This window comes from Aquila chrysaetos, chromosome 17 (assembly GCF_900496995.4).
Source record: "Aquila chrysaetos chrysaetos chromosome 17, bAquChr1.4, whole genome shotgun sequence".
Classification (NCBI taxonomy): domain Eukaryota; kingdom Metazoa; phylum Chordata; class Aves; order Accipitriformes; family Accipitridae; genus Aquila; species Aquila chrysaetos.
The window spans coordinates 26,784,169-26,810,176 of record NC_044020.1 but is presented as its reverse complement, the minus strand read 5'-3'; the positions used below and the strand labels follow the sequence as shown (position 1 = coordinate 26,810,176).

Below are 26,008 nucleotides of genomic sequence, written 5' to 3'. Positions count from 1 at the left end.
TTTGAATAGGAATTGAAGATGCAGGAACTGTACCTACTCCTGCAGAAATGCTGCATGCAAGAAGGTCCATTACATTTCTTCGTTAACTGATTTGAGACCACAGTCTTCCAAAAAATAGCTAGCAAGATACTCAAAATTTTACTTTGAGTCTTAGGAAAAAAATTAAGTTTCTGCAGAATATAGATTTAATGGAATTTTCGTAGTACCCTCTCCATATTCCTTTTGTTTTAGGTTTGGGGTTTTTTTTTAATTAAAAAAAACAAAACAAAACATCATAACAAGCTTTTTTTTTTTTTTTTTTCTGCTGTGGGTACAAAGACCAAGAACACTTGCCAGAGGAGCAGGCTGATGAAGCTGCCAGATGAACTTTAACTGAACTTAAAGCAGACCCAGATCTCTTAAGAGCTAAGAAGTAGTTCAGTATGTTAGGGATTGCAGCAGACATAGGAAATATCCTTGTCAGAAGCCCAAGTAGAAAATCTCCTTCACTTCATAGCATGTGTCTTGGTTTGGTTGTGGGGTTGGGTTTTTTTTTTTTCCTTTTTCCTATGGCAAATCTTAAGCTTTCCAGCAGAATCTAGCAGACCTTTGGGAAGGTACATTGAGGTTTGTCAAGATGATGGATCTTTAGATTCCAGAGTGCGAGATCTGGATTTAGGATTCATCTCTGAAATCTGGGAAAAAACAGGTAGCTTTGCTTGTCCTTAATAAAATGCAGTGAGGGCATGCCTGTTTTGAAGCAAGCTTATGTTCAATAGGCTGTGTCCCATTTGATCCTTTCATTGATTCCCACCTCATCCCGGACAGAAGGAGCTTTAATCTTTTTGTTTGTAAATAGATCTTCTCAAACCTTTCACCGCTTCAAAATATTGCCGATGCTGAAGAATGTGCTTTGAATTCCAACATAATTGCTTAAAAAGTATTTATCTGCCAAAATACTTTTCTCTCCTCTAGGATGAAAAGGCATTGAATGCCTGATAGCTGCCCTGCGTGGGACGATTTGTTGTGCAAGTTCTCTGAATGAGTTGATTGTCCTCTCTGAGCGGAACTGAGTGCAACTGCACCGTATCAGTGGCAGAGCAGTACTGCGCTGTTTGTGAGTGCCTGAGAGAGGTGCTCTGAGCATTGCGCGAGCATTCCTCTGTTCCAGGCTGCTGGTGATTCTTGAGCTAGCTTTAAACCAAGTAGTGCAGGTATTGTTATGCTGTGCTGGTGCCATGCCCCCTAAGTTTTTAGGGGTTTTACCCTAGTTGGTGAAGGTGCATAAAAATGCGTTAATGGGAGAATGTTAACAGCATTATGTTCATGTCATGGGTACTCCTGGAGATCTTGGTCAAAATCAGGCTCCAGATGTGCTAGCTGTTATACAAAGGTTTAGGTCATTCACTGCTCTTAATGTTATGAAGTCCAGAAACGTTGGGTAAATTATAGTGGATGATAAGCTTGAATCCTTGAACAGGAATTTGAGTTTGCTTCCAATTTTCTGAAAAGTGTTCAGGTGTAGTTAAACTGCTACAGATACTCTATTCAGAACAGAACTTAAAACATTCCTGTAAAAGCAGTGATGAAAGATGGCTCTATGTAAATTTTTTAATACTGTGCTTATTATAGAAACTTGAGCATTTTCTGGTAGGATGTTCAGCAACATGAATATCATATGTCTAACACCTGTTCACACCTCCTTTCTTGAGGGAAGATGTGTGGGGAAATACGGAATATCTTGTTGTAAACATTTTCCAAATACTTCAAATGCCATGTACTTACAAGGGAGCTATGCAGAAATGTTTCTTGCTTTGAGCAGAAGAGGAGAAAGCCTGTGATGCTGTTCAGGTAAAGATGACCACGATGAATCTGAAACTTCTTCAGTGCTTTTTTTTTTCCTTCTCTGCCTGCCAGGAGCATTAACAATAACTTGGGTTCAGGTTCAGTTACTGTTCTTTAAGTACATAAAATGATTTGGACCTGGTCAGCTATCATGTGTATTTTCTTTTAGTTAATGAAAAAACAGTTGCTCTTGACCCATTGCTGCCTTATGGGTTGATCGTGGTCTAGGAAGAAAGTGTGTTGGAAAGTACTTTATAGTCTGTCAGTGTGGAAGAGAAGTACTCTGCAGAAGAAATGGTAATAAGTAACCTTGGAATTCAGAACTCTGTAAAAATAAAAACAATATCACTCCTTCATAGACATTTAAAAAAAAAAAAAAAGCATAAGGGTGTGCGTGTGCTTCAGAAATATTTAAGAGGTAAGGAACCTAGGCTATATATAGCTTCCAGAGATATTATTTGTTGCAAAAGCCAGATGGGATGGAAGCATTTCATCTTTGATGAAATAACAAGACAAAAACTTTCTCCTGAGGTCTGCAGGAGGAGAACATCACATGATTGAGCAAAGAAGGATACTTGATTTCTTTGTAAACTCTTGAAGGTGAAGGCATGCTGTGTTCAAAAAGCCACTGAATTATAACCTGTAGGAGGTAATGTAGTACTAGAAAATGATGTTGACATTTTGTTATGAGATCCCTGAAAAGAAATGGGGAGAGATCAGAAATTCCCAGCAGCTGCATTGGGTGGCTTATCCTTTCTAAAAAGTTATTAATTCAGGGTCATTTTCAAGGGTTTACAGAAAAGGAGATGTTTAATCAAATGTTTTTGTTTTCCTGAAGAAGAATCTGAGCAAAACTGGGAGCTTTGAGTTGTTATGTTTGCAAAAGTATTCCTGAAAACAAAAATGAATGAATACCAGTTAAGTGATTCATGTGATTTCTACTTCCTCAAGAGAGGCTAGGAGAAGTAAACCTTTCAGTTCTGTCCTCAGTCAGTGAAACAAAACATGGGATGTTTCTTTGCTCTGACCTGTTCCTAGTTCTGCACTCAACCATTTGCAGATTGGAATTGCACTGGAAAACTGAGACTGGGTAATTTTGAGGGTATAGAAAAGCAGGGGGAGGTGGTGGTGGTCTCAAACCTGCCAAAGAACACTAAATTGATTTTCCTTTATTCTTTTTAAATGGGCAGCCATGTGTCCTTAACCATTTCTTGATTCTTGTCAATATTTATTTATCTATTTATTTATTTTCTTCCCCTAGAAGGCAATGGCACCAGCAGCACTGTTACTTTTGGTCCCATTAAAACAATTGTATCTTGGCAATAGGAAAATGAGCTAGAAGTAAATACTCAGACCTTTTCAGAATGCATCTGCGTGGTACCTTTGCAGAACCAGTTAGTTTGAAAATGAGAGCATTCAGGGCTTATGTACTGACATAGGAGTCTAATCTGTGGCCTTTTTTGATACTTTCTTTTTTTTCTGTACCTTATCATTTGGAATGACTGGACATTCAGCAAAGTATTTTGAATTAACAGGAAAGAGAAACAGAGCGGTCAACTACGGAACCTAAATATTCTTTAACGAATGCCAATATTGACTGAAGGAGGCTGTCTCTTATCTTTTGTGCTTCTTTTTTATTTCCTGTTCAGTATCTTTCATGTTTCTGTTTTAATCTTTAAAAAATTTGCATTCTGTTTTCGCTGCTTTTTGTAGTTCTTTAATCATGTTGCACTGAATGGTTTCATTTCCAAATTACTGCTTGTGTTTTATATATGAAAAAATAAATATTTTAAAATATACCTGTAAAGTGTGATGGAACAGTACATTTATTACTAGACAGACATCATAGCAGAGCAAATATCCAGAGCTCACCCAGTGCATTTGGAAAACCAATGCTAAGTTTTATTACCTATAAACAGAGGTCTTTTTTGCTGTCTGAACAACAAGTGTCTCCACACAGGCTTGGTTATATGGATTTGATTGTAATGTGATTACAGTTGGGGAAGATGTGACTTTTAAATTGTATCCTGGAGACTCTCAAACACAATGGCTACTAAATTTAAACCGACAGGACTAAGGAAGGAAAGTTAATCCTTCCTCTGTTCCCACATCAGTCCCAGCTATATTTATCTCTGGAGGAGAATGCATACCGTTTTGTTGGGGAATTTTTTTGTTGTTGTTGTTTGTTTGTTTTTGATGGTTATTTTGTGAGCAAATACTGTAAATTATTACGCTGCAGATTTGTTGTATGAGTCATATGTTACGTGCTGATTTACGTGGAATGAGGCAATAAGTGGTTATAAAGCTTGAACCGTTTTACTTGTCACACAGAGTCAAAACATCATGAGCTGTTAATAGGTGACATTTGTCAATTTACGCTCATATTCATATTAGCGTTTCTTTCAAGGGAGAGGAAGTGGGAGAGAGCAGTTCCTGAATGGACCCACAGTCCATCGGGTTAATTCCCAAAAAGCAGCATAAAAGGAGCATGCCTGAGTTGCTTGGAAGAAAAGACAATTTAAAAATCTGCAGTTCCATTTATTTTTGTATTTGGGGTTTCCTTTTGCTTACTGCTGGCATAATTAAACTACTTATGTTTTACAGCTTAAATAAACGGGATGCTAATTTAAACAGACTTTTTTTAGCCATATAAATAAGGGACAGCCCTGATCTTAAGAGTTGCCAGTTTCCATGTGTGATCTTTGCTTTGTCTGTCTAGGCTTTTTGTATGGGGGATTGGTGCCAGTACTTTGCTGCCACTGTTAAAGTAAAAACTATAATTACATTGTCAAAATAATATTTATAGTATTTTCAGGGAATAATTGTGGGAGTGTGACGAATATATTATACTCATCAAACTTTTATGTAAACATAAGCATGAGTTTTTTATTTGAGTTATTGGTGTTGTTTTTGGCCTTTGTGTTTTTCCAATCTGTAAAAATAATATTGGGATTTTCATGGTCTTTGTAGCATTTGCAGAGTGTATGCCCTAACAATCAGTTGATACACTATCTGGTAGAAGTAAACTGCTATTTGCACTTGTATTGGGATTTTGGTTTCATGTTTCCATAGCTTAAGAAAATCCTGTGTTTTTTTTGAGTTTTGCTATCCCCTAATTATTATAGCTCAGAGCATTTTACTACTTCACCAAACAGGAAAGTTTTAAGTAATTGGTTTGTTCTCTTGGTACCATTTGGGGTTGTTTGGGGTTTGGTTTTTTTTTTTGGTTCCTTTTTGTGTTTAGCTCATTAATTTTTTTCTTTTTTTTTCTTTTTTTCATTATTTTTTTTAATTGAAAGTGAGTCTGGGTGCTTTTGGAAGGTGACTCTGAGCATCTCCCAGAAACATCTATCCTAGGAAGCAACTATGAGGTTTTTTAACAATAGACAGTTGCCCCTTTACTAGTTAATGGTACAGGAAGGACTTAGGCATTCTTGCTGCTGGGCAATGGTAAGTTACCAGATGCACAAATACTTCAGTCCTGCCCTATACTGCAGTTTTAACTTTACAGCTGCTCTGTCTGAGCTGTGTTTTGGTGAATATTGCCATAGCTTTGTAATGAACTGTCTTCAAAACATCTACAGTAAGGATTACAGCCGTGCAAGCTTCACCCTTGCTAAGCATGTCAACGTGATGCCACCTTCTGTGGGCAAGAAGGTTCTCTTGGTCCTCATAGTTTGGTCCAAAATCCATTGAAGGCTGTGGAAAGACTCTGATTTGGGTGGGCCTTGGTTCAGGTCATTGTTCCAGGTCTTTGTTCTTTGGGCTTTTTTTCAGAAACTGCAAAATAGGGAGCCAACTTTTACATCTCTTTCAGCTGTCTGCAGAAGGAAAAGAGCCAAACCTGGACTAAGATAAGTCAAACTGATGAATTGTCCTTAGCTAGCAAACACCGAATTCTCTTTAGCTCTTGTGCGTGTAGTATTGCCCCTGTCTGCAGTGGTTAACTCTTACTCCATGCACTAAGAGTCCCACACTTTGAATCTTGTGCAGTGTGTACAGGCACAACTAACTGTGCCCTGCAGGGTTAGTACAGTAAACTATATTTATGTGATACAGCAGTAACTGTCATTTTGAGTAAATGCCAGTGTTGTTATTGTTTTCAGCCTCACACATCTCTGTTTGTGCACATGGCTTGGCTGTGACTTCTGGTATTAATATGGAAACTACACATGCCTTAATTTTTTTCTCATTTTATAACATCTGGAGTGGAGTGAAGTTTGAGGAGAGCAAGTTCAAGTTCAGACCCACTGAAGAAGGGCAGCTTTAGGACCAGGGACACTATTTAAATGCAACATTTTCTTATCTTAATGGAGGAAAAAAAAAAAGGAGGGAATGGGGCTTCCAGCAGGCCCTGGATCATCACTACTAGACTCCTGATACCACAGGCAACTGTAGTTGTAGGATCTTGTGTCTGAATATAGTAAGCACTAGCTTGCTGCGTTTATCCCTTGTTAGTCCTTTGGAAGACTCCCCTCTTATTTTAAAACCTTTTCCTAACTCTGGTCTAAATGTCCTACTGAGTTTGAATCCAGTGGTTCTTGGTAGTGGTTTTTTTCCTACCTTGGGCTTGATTCTCTACTTGAGTCCTGTTGCTTCTGTAGTGACTGACTGATTTAAGCTGTGTTGAGCTGAATTACTTTATTTACCATGGAGCATGAGTGTAAAAGTGTATTATTGCAGTGGCTTGCTGAGGTACAGTTTGAACTACAGACCAGATCCTGCCTAATGAGGTTCATTCACCTGTCAGATACTGATGACATGGATGGCATTGGAAGCAGACTTTGAAATAGTGACGAAAACGCTGGTGCTTTCCAACAGTTCAACGTTTGCTGCAGTGATGATCAAAACTGTCCTTTCCATGGTACTCATGGAAAACTTTTTTTGATTGCTGTACTGGGAGACAGAGGCAGTGACTGTCTCAGAGTCAATATAAATCATTTTGCTCCTTCTAGGAGAGGGACTAACCTGAGCTAATATCCTTAAGTTATAACAATTAGCAGGCCAGTGGGCTGCCTTGTAGGTTTCCCTTTTCTTGTTGCTGATACTGCTTTTAGGCAGTGTGTATAGCTGTTTTGTTTTTTTCTTGCTCCTGCAGTTTGGAGGCTTTCTAGTACAGCCTGCCAAGATGTTGCTGATTTATGACACATGCGTAGTGGTTTTATAATGTGGACTGATATCCACTTGGAGCACAAAGGAAATGGGAGTTTGCTGATGTCTATTTAATTAGAATGGTTTCTGGTTACTTTGGTTGAGGATTGAAATGAACAGTAATGCCTGTATTTCTGTGGACCTTTAAATACAGTGTTCTGTAAGCCCTTTCCTTCCTTCCTTGCTCTTTACTGTCCCCTACCCTACCAGCAAATAATGTCAACAGGATTCATAATGAGGCAGGTTTCTAATCTACATAAATACATGTGAATCAAAACTTGCAGAAATATCTGTAGATTTAAGATGGTTGCCATTGGTTGACTGTAAAGGTGTGGGGAAAAAAAAATATTACTGTTCTATTACGGATGGAAAATTTGGTCCCTGCCGCCTTCTTTCAATGGAAAGGCTGTGGTGGTTTTGCTTTGCTCTGACACTGTGTGCTGAATCGGCAGCTCTGGTGTGAGCATGGCCATCATATTTCTGATCATCTTACCTTGCAGCAGCTGCTCGGTGGCTGTTTCTAGCTTCCCTTTACATCAAAGGCAGGAAGAGAAACCAGTCTTCATCTCATAACTTGCTGCTAGGCTTTGGCCAGAAAAGGGTGGGCATCAATGGGGTTTGCCAATTATATACTGTCCCTAATAGAACCTGTTGTTATTGGCAGTGATGGGCATAGTGCAGGTCACATGCTTCTTCCCTGTCTTCTGGCTGTGATGGAGGAGAAGAGCTAAAGGATATGTTTGTTGTAAAGATTACATTATGTTCTTACAGGATATGACCAGATCTAGGTTGTTTTTGTTTTTCCTAGCAGGGACATCTGGACCATAAGATCAAGGTGGGAAGAATGGGGTAAACAAACCTTTTAATGCAGAGAGCTTCCTGAAGACAGAGCATCCTAAATATAATGTAGGGAGAGAAGCTTAACTGTTTTCACATGTACGGAGAGGAAATGCCCGTACTAAGGAGTCTCCCCCAGAGGCCCGAGAGTGCTATAGTTCTTCCTCCAGGGAAAGTGAAGATGGAAGGGGGGTGGAAAGGAGCTGGAGGAAGATCCAGGCAAAGAGATCAATGTGAGGCATCTGCTTGTCTTCGGGTAAACTGTTTGGATAAAAATCCAAGTAGTTATAATTATGTAGAAGTTCACCATGGCATTCTCTCAATCTTTGGATTATCATTGCCATGGCACAACTTCCAGATCTTCAGTTATGTGAGCGTTGTTCTGGTGGAAAAGGAGGGGGCTGCCTGTAACTGTGGCTTTCCAGACACAAGCTACAAGACTTTTTGTTTTCTCCTTTCTGCAGCATCTTTTTTTGCTAGCAGCTTTGGGATTGGAGAGAAATGCCTCGTGCCTGTCCTTCACTTTTCAGGAAGAATTTTAGGGAATATTGCCAGTGTAGAAAGGATAAGTTATGAGATTTGTACCAGGAGATATCAAGTTCTTTCCCTTTCTTCTGTCCTCTGGGCATACGTTGTGATACGGAAGGACTGTAACAAGGCAATGAGAAGAGGCAAGCTGCCTTTTTAGGTATAAAAAAACCAAATAAAAATAAACAGTAATGCCCAAAAGTGTGGATGCTAAAACTGTTGCTGTATAATATAATGTGGGTATGCAGGTAAAAATACTAAATGTAAGTTTACTTGTTGATCTCTGTCTATTGCAAAAGGACCATCATCCATTTATTAGCCAGATACAGAATATAAATGGTCCGAGGAGAAAAGAAAAGTCTGATATCCTTTCCACAGACTTACCGAAGAAGATCATTTAGCTTTTCTAGGGAAAATATAAGCACTTCAGTGGAAATTTTGGTTTAAATGAAACAACATCCACAGTATGCCATCAAAAATAATTGGAGAAATTTGCTCATAATCTTGGTTACATGTTAATAATTTTCTTCCCCCTTTTTTTTTTTTTTTGACCTGTACAAGGTATCATGCAGTAGTGTGTCATATGGTTAGATACCACGAATAACACTTAGTGGGTGGCCAGTCCTTTTTGTTATTTTTCTTGGTTTCCTGGCATGGTTTAAGTCCAGGTTGAGACTCCCCAGTACTTCAAACTTGCTGATTTTGCTACAACGGGGTCTTTAAAGAGACATTGTCTGTTAGATTTAGGCTCAACTTTTAGGTTGATTCAAGAAAAAGATTTTACATCCTAACACATGCAGGAAGCTTATAAATGCAGTTCCCAAGTCTGCAAGCACTTACACGTGTTTTACTTCACATAGGAGAGTAATCTTAGGCATGTGTTTTTGCTACTTGTGGGGATGTAACAGGAGTCCCATTTATTATGCCTTTAGACTTTAATAGATAATTTATTAAAGAAAAGAACACACTGATGTTTACTTTCTAAAATAAAATGATGCAATTAAAATACCAGAAGATAAAGAGAACAGTCCTGTTACTGTATTTAATAAGCATTGCTAATGCTGTATGAATCTGAATCAGAATGAAACTGACCTCAAGTTAGGCAGCGGGCTGTCAAACTGACTCTTTTCCTGGTAAATGCACAAATAAGTTTTTTAAATCTATCATTATGAGATCTCATTAGAACTTAATTTGCATCAGAGGCTAATTTGATGAGTGGTCTGATGGTTTCTTCCAGCTCTGTTCTAATTTGCTTGTTAACTCCACATTTTTGGTAGCGTGGTGGGGATTTTTCTTGCATTTGAGTCAAATTGCCCTTTTTAGTAAGAACAAAGTGTTGATATTTTGCCTAGATGTTTATCTTCCAAGTACAGAATGGTTGTCCAGTCACTGCACATAATGTTCTGTTAATATTAGAGTTGGCATTTCTGAAGGGAAAGAAAAAAAATTTAAGAGTGTTACTTTCTTTTGGAGGTGGAGGAGATGAGGAGTGGGAACAGAAACTTATTAAACACAACATTCTTGGTATTCCACAGATGGTAAAAATGGGTTACTAGTCTGCGCTGCAGCAAGTGCAGTATGATCAAGGCGGAAATATAATCGGTAGCTAGACGTTCATTTTATTTACAGAAATAAAATACTAAGCACTATTTTAAATAACTTTAAATGATAGAGCCCATACATGTATTGTACATTCAATCTGAGTAGTCTAGACAGACTGTTTTCCAAGGAAAATACATTTTCATCAGTATTTGTGGTATGATTCATGGTGGTGAAGAGGCAAATAACTCTTTTTTATGACTGGAAGTTGCTTTAACTTGCAGCCACAAGGAAACAAGTCAATGACCGGATGATAGTGGTGGAAACTAACATTTTATAGTAATAGAGGTCTACACCTTATGCTGAGTTGAAGGTTTTATTTTTCCAGGGATGGCAATATATCACAAAACATTCTGCCATTGTTTACAAACAACGGAAGGTGGTCTGTCTAATGGCTCACAGTCCACAATTTAGATTCGCAAAGCTCACAGGAGGCTTAAAAGGTGTACAGGCTGTCGGGAGGCTGTGATTTGGTATAAGTACTTGTAAACCTTTGTGCATGCCCCCAGTGTAGAGGGGGCACTCCAGCAATATCTTTCATGCATAGTTAATGGTTAGCAAAGCATTAAAGAGAGATATGCAAGTTTCCTAGCCTTATGTTTGCAGTCTGACATGTGATATTGTACAGCTTCATACATGCTTTGATTGGATTTATTTTATATCTCTCTGTAACTCCAGTAAAGGCAGAGAATTGTACTTATAACTATCTCTGTGCTGTCTGTCTCAAATAAAAAGAATGGAAATCTCTTCTTATGACTGTTGTAAGCCTCTGCACCTGAGGTCAAGGTTTTTCAAAGTGATTGGTGAGCAAGTTCATGGCCTCCTGTTCTTGACTAGAGAACTTGTAGTAGGACTTTGAAAGGTAAGTCTGATTATCCACCAGGAAAAAAGTCATATTCTGTAAGGAAGATGTAAAAATGTGTATGAATATGAACATTTAAATAATACACACTATAGCAAAATATGTTGCATAATGACATAATGGTTGTGTGTAGCAATCTAATCAGGAAAGATACTGGGGGGGAGAAGTTGCACTTAATCTTGTTGATAGAGGTTTACCAGCAATAAACTCTTCTAACTTCAGTACTGGAACTTTAATAATTTTTTTTTAAAATATTTTCACCTAACCATGTGGAACAGAAGGAAACAATGTATTGCATTTTAAAATCATAATGCTTAAAATCTTTGTCCTAGTAACTTCAAGGATTTAAGTTTTCATCTAATACTCAATCTGATTCTGCAGATGACACTGTGTGAAATGACGTCTTTGTGAGGAGCAAGATGCAAGGTCAGGCCTGTGAAGGGTTCATGTTTGTCCTTCAGACCATCTGGGTAGTATTGCAATATAATTGTGAAATGAAAAGTGTGCGCTAGAGCTTGGTTCAGTTAGTGTGTGATTGTAAGAGACTGAAAGGAAGAAATGGAGCTGTGATCTTGAAGATGCTGAACTGCTGGAGTGCATTCAAGCCATCCTCATGCAGGGCTGTAAAGTATCAGCTGCCTCACCTTGCATGGGTGGCATTGAGCAACTCTAAAAGATCAGTTTACATGTAGACAGACATTTAGGTACCAGAAAGGTATGTTTTTCATAAGGAAAAGTGTCAGTGTTTCCCCTTGTACATGTTGCTCTGTTGTATAAAGAGGTTATTTTTGTAGAACCTAGAAAATTCTCCATAACCCATTGCAGGCTGGTTGTGAAAGCAACATGTAATCTAAGTATTTGCATTTGCAAAAGAACATCCTGCTTTTATAGGAACCATTGAAATCTCAATGGGGGAAAAATTTCTTCAGTTCTAGGGTCAATTTGTGTATCAGAAGTTACATCTCAGTACATGTAATTTCACAGTGGTTGACCATCAGGTTAAAAATAGTCTTGTGACCACACACAGCGTAATGTTTTTTAAATTAAAATTTAGTTGTGCTGATAGCTACAGAAATATTTGTTAAAGTCAGTGCTTATAGACACCAGCAGCTAGGGGGTGGACTTAAGATGTTAAATAAATCAGTCGTATTGAAAAGACATACTTTTTTTATAATTGTTATGAGTAGTATTTCCCAAATACTAGCTAATGCAGCTGGAAAAGAGTGGTTGACAATTATTTTTAGCTTCTTAAAGATCTGTACATTTTCAGGTAAAAAAATGAAATAGTCTTGTTGTCTTCCTTTTTTTCTTTCTTTTTTTTCCTTCCCCTTTTCAGAAAGCACATGGCTTATTGAATGGATGGCAAAATAGTTTCAGCTGGTATACTGTGCAATGAAGTCTGTCTTGGTGTCTAGATTTTTTTGCTTTTGCTCTAAGGACAATGAAATTGTTGGAGAGGAGAAAAGCAGTATCTGTATTCTACAGATTTCTAAGCACAGTTGAATCATATGTTGCAGCAGTCAAGTCCAATAGAGACAAAACAAAAAAGAAACATGGCAATTGAATGCGAAGAAGAGACTTCCATAGTTGGGAATGCAATACTTCACTTGTAACATTTGCATTTTTTAACACAGGCATACCTTGCTGTGAATTAACAGCTCTAGTTGGATTTTTTGCGGGTTTCTTTTTTTAGAGCATAAATACCAAAGTATAGATTTCCAATGGTCATATCAAAATTCAGTGTCACTTGGTAGCTTGGTGCTAGGCTAGTACATTTTATCTGGAATCATCTTTGGAGAAAAACACTGCATATGAGACATTTGCATACTCCAAGACCAGCAGGTGCACCTGTGGAGTTTTGAGGGGGAGTATTTGTTTGGGGTTTTTTTATTAAGCATAACCATGCAGATACTACTGTGATGTGATTCACAGAACATGTTGTGATGAGCTACTCTAGTTGTGGTGCTATAATGACTTTTGCTCCTCTTCATCATTGACTTTCCATCTGTGACTGATGGACATGGCACATAGAATCATAGCATGGTTTGGGTTGGAAGGGACCTATAAAGATGATCTAGTCCAACCCCCCTGCCATGGGCCCGGACAGCTTCCACTAGACCAGGTTGCTCAAAGCCCCATCCAGCCTGGCCTTGAACACTTCTAATGATGGGGCATCCACAGCTTCTCTGGGCAACCTGTTCCAGTGTCTCACCACCCTCATCGTAAAAAAACCTTCTCTTATATCCAATCTAAACCTACCCTCTTTCAGTTTAAAACTGTTGCCCCTTGTCCTGTCACTACAGGCCCTGGTAAAAAGTCTCCCTCTCTCCATTTTTATAAGCTCCCTTTACATATTGAAAGGTTGCGATATGGTCTCTTGGGAGCCTTCTCTTCTGCGGGCTGAACGACCCCAACTTTCTCAGCCTGACTTCACAGCAAAGGTGTTCCAGCCCTTGGACTGTTTTCATGGCCTCCTCTGGACTCGCTCGAACAGCTCTGTGTCTGTCTTGTGCTGGGGACCCCAGAGCTGGATGCAGAACTCCAGGTGGGGTCTCACTGCGTAAGTCTGTCCAGCTTGTTGGTGAAGACCCTCTTGTCCCACTTGGTCAGGAGAATCTCCTCAGCTCCCAGCAGACCTGGCTTCTCAAAGGTAGATCCTGATCACCGAAGCCAAAACATGAGTGTTTGCTCTCCAGTACGTGAGCCGTATTTGCCATGTGTCATTGACCTGGCATCACACAAAGTACTCTGAAATGAGTTACAGTTTTTTTTAATAGGAATTACATTTTTTTTTTTAATAGGGAAAAGGAGTTTAGGCACTGCAGCAGCACTGCAGCAGTTACATTGTAGTTGTGACAGAGCACATGAATTGATTGCATGCATGGTGAACTGGGTCCTGTTGTGTGTAATCTGTACTCCTGGCGTAGCTCAATTACCTCAGGTGTTTGTAGAATCACATCTGTTTTTTAATTGCTGAGATTCATCACATGAGATTACTTGCACAGGGAAATGTTGCATTATCAGGACATCTTTTCTGCTTACTTGTGAGTAGATAACAGTAGCTTTTCTCACAGATTATCTGCTTGCCCATATATTGAATTGTGTCCTCTAATTAAAGGAAAAATTTTAACCATTACTGGTTAAAACCCAGTACTTACAGATTAAACTGTTCGGGTTTTTTTTCCATAGTACAACCACAGAATCGTGACCTTTTCCTGGATCCTTCTTGCTTGTTCAAAACATCATGATTGAACAAGGGCAGTGTTGGTTGCTTTCACAAGTACTAAGACTCCAATGTGTGATTAATAGAGAATTTGTAGATATTTATTGTTGTATTGCAAATGTGTTCATAGCATTTCATCTTTGTTACAGTAAGGATGGCAACTTCTTTTTAAAAGATCTTTAACTTTTTTTTTTTCCTAGTCTGTAGTATTTTTTTGACAGCTTAATCTCTAATGGCCGAAATGTGATTGATAGCTGGAAAAGGTCAAGCAAATTCAGGTAAAGGTTGGAGTATAATCAACCAACTTCATGTTTCTCATAGTAGAGTAGGTAAGGCATTCACGCAGAGAAATAATACCCTATTCCTAGGATTTACTGCCTCGTTAGTTTCTTCTAGCAGGGAAGTATTTCCATAAAATGTCTGCTAGAAAAGTAGCGTGCCCATGCTTGCTGTCCTTCAGAAGAATTCTGAGTAAGCAGGATGGGAACCAGATGGATGGGAGAAGCAGAAGCATAACGACAAGCAGAAAATAATAAAGAAGTGCAGATGTGCAGTGAGAGAGAACAGAGATCTTAAGAACTAAAGCATAAAGGAGAAGATGATTCAAAATGCATTATGGAGAGGACATACCTATTTCGGGCTTAAAAAAATATATATGGAAAAAAAAAAAGTTACTATTCCCTAAGCCCAAGTGACCTCATTTTAGACTTGCTTTCTTTTTGTTCCCAAGAGGACATATGCCCAGACCTCTGTAGGAAATCTGGCTGCCAGCTGGCACAGCACCTTTCAAAGAGACCTAATTTTATATTTTCAGAACCTGGCAATATCAGCCACCTCCATCTGTAATAAGCTGGTGTTTGTAATATCTATTAAACTGCATTGTAACATTTAAGTTTCTTTGCCAACCTATTAATAAGGGCCAGGCTATTGAGAGCTGTCAATAGGGCCAAAAAAAGTGTTTTAATTTTGTGAGGTCTGTGGGTTCATGCTTTTATTTTGCATGAATTTACATCTTTTGGCACGCTTCAGGATATTAGCTTGTATGATGAAATGTCATCTTCCCATATTTTAAGTCTGTATTGAGAGGAGGCTGGAATAAACCCTTTGTAGTAGTAGAAGTCTGCTGTATTAAATCCAGTGTTAAAATTGGAGGCAAAGTTACTTGGAGTACTGGCTTTAATTTTTCTGGGATAGAAATCAGAAAGTATTAAGCACATCATCATATTATATAATGATTTGTCCAGCTACATAGAATTTAATGTGGGTAGCGAGGGAACAGATTCAGTTCTCTTGCTCTGGCTCTACCTGCTACAACAAAATTTTCAAGCCGTCTCTGGCCAGGTTAGGGAGGGTGCCTGGGGAGCTCTCTTCGTAGCAGGCAGAGCTGCTCTTGCAGAGTTCAGGTGATGACAGGCAGCCTATTTGTATTAATTTAATGTAAGGAAGAAAGCCATCTCAGATCTGGAAGACGCAAAATGGCCACTGCCATGGGGCAGCCACTGGTTCAGCATGGGTCTGCTTCAGTTTGTGCTAACTGTAGCTCCAAGCTTTCACTAATTTCAATCTGTCTTAAACCTTGACAGAGTCAATTAGTTCTTGTAATCACTAATGACCAATGTTTAATATTCCTGTAAGTCTAACTGAGGAAAAAAATTGATTTGTTTTGGGTATAATTCTAGAATACTTTGTAAAACTATTTGCATTACAAGAGAAAATGCAAATATCTATGTACAATAGCAGTGAAATACAGCACCCAAATCTTAATTTAGATGGATTCTGTAGTGTATAGCTGTCATGAAGTTTGTCATTTATATGAAATTTATTAGTGTTTCTTTGAATTCCTGTTAATATATTTTCTGGGGTTTTTTTTCAGCTCTTCGTTGTAGTCTCCAGTTTCTTGGAAACATTGCAGCAGGAAATGGAGATTCCCAGAATAGCATTTGGAAGTGTGCTTTCCCAGATCTCTTCTTGTAAGCATGGATGCGGGTTTTTTTTCTAATGTAATTTCTGTGGTTGTATTCAAATCTTTTGTACATGATAGTTGTGCCTCTACTAGCACCATGAAGCTTTGAAAAATAACTTTGGTGAGAATGGGACGGTTGAGACCATATCCTGTAGATGGTTGGTTTTTTTTTTTTTGGTAGTCAACCGCAGGGGTCAGGACCTTTAAAAACCTGCTTGTTCTAAACTAACAGTAAATTGATTTCATCTAACAGAAACTGGAAGAAAACTCTATTTCAAATTATGAGCTTCAAACACAAGCTTTATTTCAGAGGCGTTTTCAAGTAGTTATACTCACTTCCAAGAATCATAGCTTTTTCTTTATTCACTTTGCTGCAGTGCAGACCTGTCAGTACTTGTGCATCAGCTGGAATCTACAAAAGTGACCTAGTTTTTGTGTCTTCCAATACTTTTGTCCCCCTCCTAACCTCACCAGAATATCTTGCTGGAGGTTTGATGACACATGTGTAACGAAATATTACATAAACGATTTTGTGCAGACACACGACAATATTGTTGATGAGTTTGGCCAAAGTTTTCATACTGAGCTAGTAACAAAGGCGTTCATTCAATTTGATAATCATTCTGAGTGTGTTTTTGGAGCCTGCTTGTCAGCACTGGATGTAGAAAGACCTTATGATAGTAGAGGCAGATGATTATTATGGTTTCATTCAATCTCTAGATCTCTAGTTAGCTCCAGTTTAGCATTAGCATCTGTTAAATTTGACCTTCAGCTAGGAGTTGGATGTTTTTGTTTGCAGATGATTCCTATCCCTCTTAGGCAATGACAAACTCATGATTCTCTAAAAGACAGCAAAGAACAACTCAACGAGCTGAATGCCACTAGTCCGTTTTTCCAGGGTCAGTTTTAACTTATTCTCTTAACTCCTTATTTTCTCTTGAAGGACGTGCCTAACATACAGTGATGAGAAGATTGTTGCCTATTGTTGTATGGTACTGTTCACTTGCCTTAATTCAGAGAAAGTGAGAGAACTACTGTATCCTGGGAACTTGACTGTGGCTCTTCATGTCCTGAAAGTCTACAAAGAGCAGCTGGAGTCTGAGTGGTCGTATGTATCTTTAGATTTTTTTTTCCCCTCTTAATTAGATGTTTTTCTAGTGTAAATCACTGTATTAAAATGTCTAAATTTGTGACACTGCTAAGTAGTAAATGAAGATCTATTTAGAAGTTAGTAATTTGGTATAGAGATTACTTTCATGATACTTTCACTGACTGTTTTGATTGCTGCTAAAATAAGACTACATATTTGTTGAGGATATAGACAGGAATTTTAAGATCATGGTCTGTTGGGGGTTTTTTGTTGTTTAGTGAAACAGGGTTCTAGAATATAAACTACTTTATACTTGTGTGCTGGTTTGTGGAGATTTTGGAGATAAAGTTAACGCAGAATATAGTCTAACAGACTTCAGTTATTGGGTCATGCTAGGAAGACTTGCATGACCAATGCTTGTGAGTACTACATAAAATGTGGGGGTTTTTCTCCTTTTTTTTTTTTTTTAACAGATCCGTTGTCTAGTGCAACATGCAATCACTTTTATACCAAAACAGAGAAGACGTTTTGTTTGTGAATCTTGCACATTTCATTTTTATACTTTTAAGAATGGTTAATCAGTGGTTTTGTTCCATTGAGCTTTTATATTTTTTGCTAATGGCCATTCTTGTAAATATTGTTGTCAGTTATGCATTTGAGAAATGTTCTGCCCTGCATCAGTAAGGATGCACATTCAGTTAATTGTTATATGATGCATTCCAAGGGCGGGGGGCAGGGAGGGGAGGATAGTTTCTATGTTTTTGTAGCCTTCTTTTGAAGGTCATGTTTAAATTCAAAATGTTGTTAGAAAGAATTGTCAGGGGTTTACTAGTTATTTGGAAAGTCTCTAAACAGAGTTAGGATGATTGAATGAAAAACAAATGTCATTTAACAGTTTGCTTTTGTACTGAAAAAATGAAAAAAAATTGTTTGTGGCTGGCCTTTTTTCATAACCAGGTCAATTTGCTTAGGACATAAACAGTTTTCAGAAAGCAAACTTAAAGTTTCAGGGTCAGGTGACCAGACTTCTATTTCAAAAGTGACAAACTGAGTCTTTAGTTTTGGCATCTGTCAATATAAACACATGTGAAAGATTGCTTTTCAGGTAATTCTCTTGATTGACCTTAATTTTCTTTATGTATTGAAGATACGCTGAAATGTATTTTGACTGAGATATGAAAGCCAGGGAGAGCTGGAAGAGGTTGTCATGGTGTTAAAATTATATTTTGAAGGTAACTGCAGAAAAAATGCAGCATCAAAATAAATGCTGAGGTATCCATTTCCCTGATCTTTCTAGTCTGAAGTGTATTCTGTTGATGTTAAAATGAAAATGTCTTGCCTCCACTGTGGATGTTTGATGTGGGTCAGAAACGGTCTCCCTTCAGAGTAGTCTTGAAATTGAAAAGGGTCAAACTTCTGTACAAGATATAAAGACCGTGATGAAGGAAGAGAGATGGGTAGAAAAGAGTAATCCTACTCCTGCCATAAGGCAGTTGCAGAATGTTTGTCCTGTAATTCCTGTCAGAAGGCTGAGTTCCTCATACATGGAATATACAAAAAAGCATTGGAATATCTTCCAGGCATTAAGAAAATAATACATTTGGTTTTCATTCGTAGTTTTTTAACATTGGCTAGTTAAGTCTCAAAGCTTGTTACCAGTTTTCCTAACTGAAAGAAAAAGTAATGAGTTTGTAGTGTACAATTCTTGGCATTTTATACAGTCGTCTTGAACCAAATCATAAATGGAAATCTTTCAATAATGTTGGCACCATTTTCAAGTCAACACAAGTAAAGTGCATTCACAAGTGCAAAATCTAAACCAAAAGTGTATTGCAAGAGTGCAATATCAAGCATTGAATAGGTACTCAAACAGCATTACCTTGAAAGTAAAAAAAGATAATTCCTTGCTAGGAAAGGGCTGATTTTTCTGTCTCTTTGTAGCTCTAGAGCCTTTTTGTGATTCACCTGGTACCCGTTTCCCCCCGTTTCTTGATCCTCACTTCATTTGTTCTTCTAATACTCCATTTCTTATATCTCCCATCTCAAGAAACACATTTACTGTCTGGTTCTCCCTTGTGTTTATCTGTTCTTATTGTGAGATAATATTTGTCATGGATGAGAGTAATTTAAATGGCAAAAGATGTTCTTTCTTCATATTAGATTTTTTTTTTTTAAAAAGGAAGTGATTTCAATCCTGAAAGAGACTATGATATTTATATATTAGAATACATGTAGTATCTTTGGTCTACTTGGTGCAGAGAGGGAGGTAAGAAAGTAAAATTATCAGATACCTTTTTTATTTTAAAAAAAAAAAAAAAAGGTTGGTATAAGGTTTGTTTTTCGTATTTTCAATGGAAATCTGCTAGCATATGCTATTCCTTATGCAACACTGATTTTAACAAAGTCTTTTTTTCTGGTTTTGGTTATGATTTTTCTGTCTCAATTTTTTTTTTTCTTCCCTCTTCCAGTTAGCCATAGGTCAGTGTGTTACACTAATGTAATGCTTTTTTCTTAGACCATATGTGCATCTTGTGAGCCTGTACTGCATGGTGTGTTTCTGTGTAGTTAAAGGTTTGGAAGAGCCTACAAAGTTAGTAGTCTTGTTACAAGTAGAACAATCATTGCTAAGTCTTGCAATATCTTTTTTTTTTTTTTTTTTTTCCAAATTATCAAGAGTGGTTTTTTTCTTGTTCTCTTGGCAGTATTAATGCAGCATGTATTTTATAGGCAACAAGTTGTTCTTAGTTTAGCTTTAATTACAGAGGATATTCACTGAGTCCTGTGAATAACTGACTACATTTTCAGAAGGTACCTGCAGCTTGTATCTCGGATTCTTTGCATTTTTCTATCATTCTTCCATTTGTAAAGCACATACTGTAAGAGCATTTACAAGTAATACACCTGATGTCACACAGCTGAACCTCCCAATCCAAATAGTTTTCTCTTTTTTTTTTTTTTTTTTTTTTTTTTGCTAGAATATTAGAAGTGGTTTGTTTTGAGGGTAGCCTCGAGTTGAGTCTGAAAGCCTGTTTCTTTTACTAGCACTAATCCTTCTGTAAGATAAATGTGGATGGATACAATCATGTAATATAATGGTGATACCTTCTGTTGCTTGCTTTCTTACCTTTTTCCTATTGCTAAGCAGCAGGAAGCAAGCTAGACAGCTCTTGTGCTGACTTTCTTGTGTCCTGCCTACTCCAGTAGTTTTCTCTGCCGGCCCTCCGAATTTAGGGGAAAGCTCAATTGATGCCAGTCATGTTGCATCTGTTTTCTGTAGGAAACTGTTGTGAACTTTTCGCTGCTCTCCATTTAGTAGTGTAAAGTGCTGCTCTGTTCCTGTGATCAGATCGAGCAGGCAATGTCCAGAAATGGCCTCCTAACACTACTTAGCTGTGAACAGAAAAGCTGAACAGTAAACAGGATTACTTATTTTGGTAGAAGTAATGTTATTTACTTTGGCTGAAGAAAGCTGAAGTTTCTTGTCTTGAATATAAGAACACTTTTTTGACAATAAGTGGAAAGCTAAGCTTTGTCCTTGGGTCAGCGTTGGTCCTGACATGTAGTAATGCTGTCTCTTTAGGACAGCTTTTGAAATTGTGTAGGTTTGCGTGTGCCTTGTGCTGATAATAGCTATTCTTTCATTAGAGCCTTCTATTTCTGAAACATTTTTGGATAACTAATGAATGGCAGTTTTCTGCAATTAGGTGTGTGAAAGATAGTCATTGCTGCTTTGAGGGTATGTTTAGAATAAGTTTAGACCCTGGTGTATTGCTGCTCTTGCTTTGGTGTCCGTTTTTATCATTGCATATAATCTTCCTGGTTTGAACTAATTCTTGGTTCATTACTAAAGCACTTCCTGCCCCCCCATTGAGGGACTATGTTATTTTCTGATACAGAAGAGTATGTGTGAGATGCAGTCAGGTAAAAGTGCATAAAAAGATTTCTGTCCCTTTTCTTATGAAGTCAAAGCTAATCTTTGGGCGCCTCTCTGGCTGGACTGTAGAAAAAATATTTTGTCAGCAATTCATTGAGAATTTGCAGCTGTACTTCAGTTCTCACTGAAGTACATACCACTAGGATTGCTTAAACGAATTTACATACCCGCGGTATTTGCAACAGAGCCAGTACTCTGTTGTAAAGATTTGGGTACCTTGCGCCACAGCTAACAAAGTGCACAGCAACCATTTTTAAGCGGCTGTTACAGCATTATATGGCTGAGCCGAAATACAAACTGTTCTTCTTCCAGAAGGTTATGCTCACTGCTGGGCTCATGAATGACTAAAATTAACATGTTCTTACTTTTAAAGTTAAAAATATTGCTTAATTCCTGCCTACCTTCTTGTCTCTCAGCTGGAGTATCTGGTTTCGTATTACACCAAATAAAAAGTGAATGCCACGTGTGTTTATTCCTCTTGGCTGGGCTTTCTTGCTGTCAAATGCTGCTTTTAGGTATTGAAAATCTTTCTTGGAATAACCAGGCGAGTTTTGGTTATAGGCAAAACTTTTATTCATTATTTTATTCCCTTTTATTGTGCGCTGAAATTTATGACTTAATGTTCCTCTAAGTTAGTATCCAATGAATTCCACAAATAAACACTTACGATGCTCAAGTTATTTTTGTAGTTTCTGCCATGAACCGTTAGGACAGAGAGAGGACATCCAGGACAAATATTTGGATTTAAGGCCATTGGCTGAACTGTAGTCTCTCCCATGGGGTCCTCACTACTCCATTCGGCTAGCACATGTTGGGTTTTCTACTCTTCACCTATTGCAGGAGGGCAAGCACATCTTTAAAATCTTTTCTTGGTGAATTGGCAATTCCTCTTCTGTTTGTGATCCCACATTCGTGTTTAGAGTCCAGTTTTCCGTCTCCAAGCTGGAAAAGTCCTTAGGGAAAGTTCAGGACGAACCTCTTTCCAAGTGTGATGCCTTTGGCTTCTCCCTCCAATCTCACAGCAGTTCTGTAGGGAGATTTTGTCAGAGGAAATCTGAAAAAAATCTGAGCGGTTCCTCAGAGCTGCTTTTTTAGAAGCAGCTGTTGTTAGCAGACCTTTTGCAGTTCCTCTTCTGTCTGCCATAAAACCCTCTCCCAGTTAAAGAGAGCAGAGGAAGCGTCTTTAAAGGCAGGACATAGCTTTCTGGAATTTTCCTGTCACATTTGCCTACTTCTCAAATCACAAGACGTTCGGTAGAAGACAAGGATCTCCTCCTACTGGGGAAGAAGGAATGTCTGAAGTGTTGGCTATGCTTCCTAAGAGGGGTGGGTTAGGGGAGATAAGGCCTCAGTTTAGTGACTTCTGAATCTAGTCAGTGATGGAAAGGCAAGCCATCTGCTTTCTAAGCAGTTTTTGAAACAGGGAGCTGTTCTTCAGATCAGTATAGTGAGATTTTGAGACCTTAAAGCACTGATGCATTTTTAAAACGTGTTTGTAGATTGACAGCGTAACAAAAATTGCCTCAGAACTTGGAAGAAAGGGAGGTAACAGTGCTGTGATGCACACTTAAGTGTGTCTTCATGAGTGATACGCTTTTTACTAAGTATTTTCCGTGGCATGCTATGAGCTAAGAAATAGTTAATAAATTTAGGAAGCAAGTCAGTTCTATAAGGAATGCCCTGGTCAAATTTTGTATTCAGTCCTTGTATGATCATACCTGTTAATCCAGACCAGATGGTCTGAAGGTTCATTTCATTAAGCTTGTGGTTACTTGTAAGCATCAGAAATGCTCTATCTCTGAAATCTGTGAAGTTGCAGAATGTAATTCACACATTTAATAAATATTCTCTTGATTTAAGAACTCCTCCTCTTTCTCTTTTAGAAGTTTGATCCTCTAAACAGCTCCAAGATTTTTTTAATGTTCCTACCTTTGCCATTTTTAATACTAGATGCTGAGTGGCATTTTAAAATAGTATTCATTAACATATATTAGACATTGTATTTTTAAACTGCCTCTAAACTTCTAGTCAGCACAGCTCCTGGACTTGTTTCAGGCTAGCAGTCCTGTAATCTTGAATACTAGGAGCTCTTCTGAGGCTGCTGCTGCTGGTCTAACTCCCAGGAGCAATGATCTGAGGAGGCAGATTGCGTATCTCCAGCTGAGGTTCTTCAAAACATTGCCTGACTGGCTGTATACCCCTTCGTTTTATAGCTTTTGGCTACATTCTTAGAGCAAGAAGAAACTGGAAGTTTTCAGGGCTGAAAGCCGTTGAAACTTACCTGTCTTGTCCTGAATGTTTGGATCTGTAGTTGGGCTTGCGAAGAGTGCCCAGAGCTTGCTGCTCTCAGAAAGTTTCAAGGAGTATGATGTTACAGAATATACTTCAAAGTGTATGTCTTTGCAAAGACACTGGCTCTGCAGAAACAAGTTAGTTTCCTTTCTTTGATTTGATTTATGGCGTACGCTAATTAAATGATCCTATCTCCTTGATGGTTCTTTGCTGTGCAGTTGTCTTCTAGAAAACGTGTTGTTCTTTGCAACATGCAGCTACTATCTAGGCTATTAGCTTAAGAATCAATACCCTCTAACTTTGGTGAAAAACTTCTGTGCTGCTACAGCCTGGTGCATGGGTGACCATTCCCGTCCTATCTTTGGTCCTGACACCTTGTCCTTTATTGTAGGCTCCCCCCTTTCAGAGGTTGGTTATTATCTGTTGCTTCCAGTTTGCTCTGCTCATGATCACAGCTGTGGGATTAGCATTCCCTCTAAAATACTTCCCCGCACATGGAAAGGTTTTAAACCTCTCAACTTCAGTTCTGTTGCTTCCACCCTCTTGTGATCTTTTTTTTTTTCTTTTCGTATTATTTATCTCCTAAAGTATCTCCTTTCTATCTGTTCCCTAACAGCAGAAGATCTGTCTCTCAAACTGTGATCAGTCTTTCTACATAATGCATCTTTTGGTTCCACTTCTTCCGCCCAATGTTCATCTTCTGTTTCTGTTCAAATGAATGAGCATGGTTTTCAAGCCCTTGTGAGACAATAATTTATTTTCGGTGTATCTTCCATCTTTCCAATATACCTCTGTAATGGTATGCTGATTTAATTCTTCTGAAGTGTTGATATACTAAGTTGAACATATCTTAAACATGTAAGCAAATATACTTACTCCATAAGCTAATTCTCTTTTTCCAGTGCTGCTTGCTTTCAACAGCTGCTGCCTATGACAGCATGCTATCAAGGAATTGGACATATCCTTCCTTTAGGGAACAAAGCTGGAATACACTGTTCAGTAACTAAAATGTATTTTCTACTCACTCTATTTCTGTGTGATTACTACCAAGGTCTGAAGAGTCCTCTGTAACAAACTCCCTTGCAGTTCCAAATGAAGAAGAAAGCACAAGCAGTATCCCGTGTCACATGTGCAGTATGCCGAAGCCTTGCCCAGCACTGCCTTTTTTTTTTTTTTTTTTTTTTCTGGTAAAAGTTTTTTTTTTTTTCTTAAAACATGCAGAGAGCTATGCCTTAGGCTCTGGAAAATTGTGGAGCCTTTAAAAAGTCATTCCTCTGGGTTTCCCCACACATCCGCATTCACTCCCTTTTGGGTTTGTATTAATCAACAGCAGAAAAGCGTGTCACACAGTTCAGAAGCTACTGTATTTAGACGAGAAACCAGCACAGAATGCCACATGAGATCTATTTTAGAATATTGAACCTGCAAACATATGTGTTTTGTAAAACAATTAGGAAAAAGTAGTACAAAATTACATTATAATTTATCCTAACCGAGACCAATGTGTGTTCTAAAACCTGTTTATTTTAGAAATACTTTGGTGGTTCCATTAAAGATGGGAGTATAGCTTGTGTCATCAGTTTTTCCAAGTGGGTGCATGGGGCAGTGTAGCTACTATGGAAAGAAAAAACAGGTTGTATTTTTGATTCCTGAAGAGCAAGGAACAAAAATCCTCCATGTTAAAATAAGAGGCGTAATACGCATTTTGGCTTCCAGAAAAACGATATTAAAAGTGTGGTCAGCTGTTTGGCATTGGAAGTAAGATTTTCTGAACATCAACTTTCTCTTTTTGAAACCACAGCTCAATGATGACTGTAAAGATTAGGATGTGGGGCTCCCCCTCCCCATTTTTTGCCTTTGGTTATTTTGTCCTGGCTTATGGAAAGAAGTGTGGACAGAAACTAGTGCTCCTGTGGCAAGGAGTCTCACCCACGGGCACAGATTTAAAGGCAAAGATGGAACTCCTCAGTAGAGTGCTTGTTGCTTAGTTGGTATGCATGTGGTGGAGAAACCAGAAAATGTTACCTTTTTTGTTTTCTTTTTTTTTTTTTCCTTCATTTTGGGCTGGCAACTCTATCTCTTCTCTCTGACAATTTAGGGTTCCCCCTGCCCCCTTCTTCTAATCTCCAGAAAGTAATTCTTATTTTTAATTCCAGGAAAGTTGGAGTTATGTTGCAGGTTCCAAGTTCAACTGTGGTTTTAAATAGTACTGACAATTGGAAAAGTTCCCTTAACTGTAGAGATCCGAGTAGCTTCTACTTTCTGTTTGCAGTAGCAGCGTATTGGCACAGATTTCTTCAATCTTTCAAAGCACAGCCTCACACATTTATTTACCTTGTCACCTCTTTCTTCTTATATATTTTGTGGAGCAGGGGGGAGCAGGAAGTGATTGTAATGCTAATCGTCTTCCAGTTTTTTCTTGGTAGCTCTTCAGAAAAAAATTATTCCAACTTTGCACATTAGTAAAAATAAATCTCTTTTTAGTGCCTTTCAGATGTAGCTATCAAATTGAATGGGCGTGTCTTCTGAATCAGAGAAATAATACAGAAACCTAAACTCAGTTTTCTAGACCTGAGCTGACTTGGTGGACAGTGTCATGGCCTGCAAGGATGATACATTCATCATGGGTAATGCCTTTTGAAGATGGAAGGATGTTCACTGTTGTGCTTGATTCAGCTCAGGAGAGGAGTATTGTGGTGCTTGAT

At 38.2% G+C, this 26,008-nt stretch overlaps 1 protein-coding gene across 5 annotated transcripts in view; it reads left to right on the top strand.

The window, feature by feature from the left end:
• ATXN10 (ataxin 10) overlaps positions 1-26,008 on the top strand; it is a 106,422-nt gene that overhangs the window by 13,311 nt on the left and 67,103 nt on the right. For all 5 annotated transcript variants that reach the window (XM_030040976.2, XM_030040974.2, XM_030040978.2 and 2 more), the window contains 2 exons: positions 15,898-15,994; positions 16,931-17,095. In XM_030040976.2, the coding sequence (XP_029896836.1) occupies positions 15,898-15,994; positions 16,931-17,095 (262 nt within the window). The remainder of the gene's footprint in view (positions 1-15,897; positions 15,995-16,930; positions 17,096-26,008) is intronic.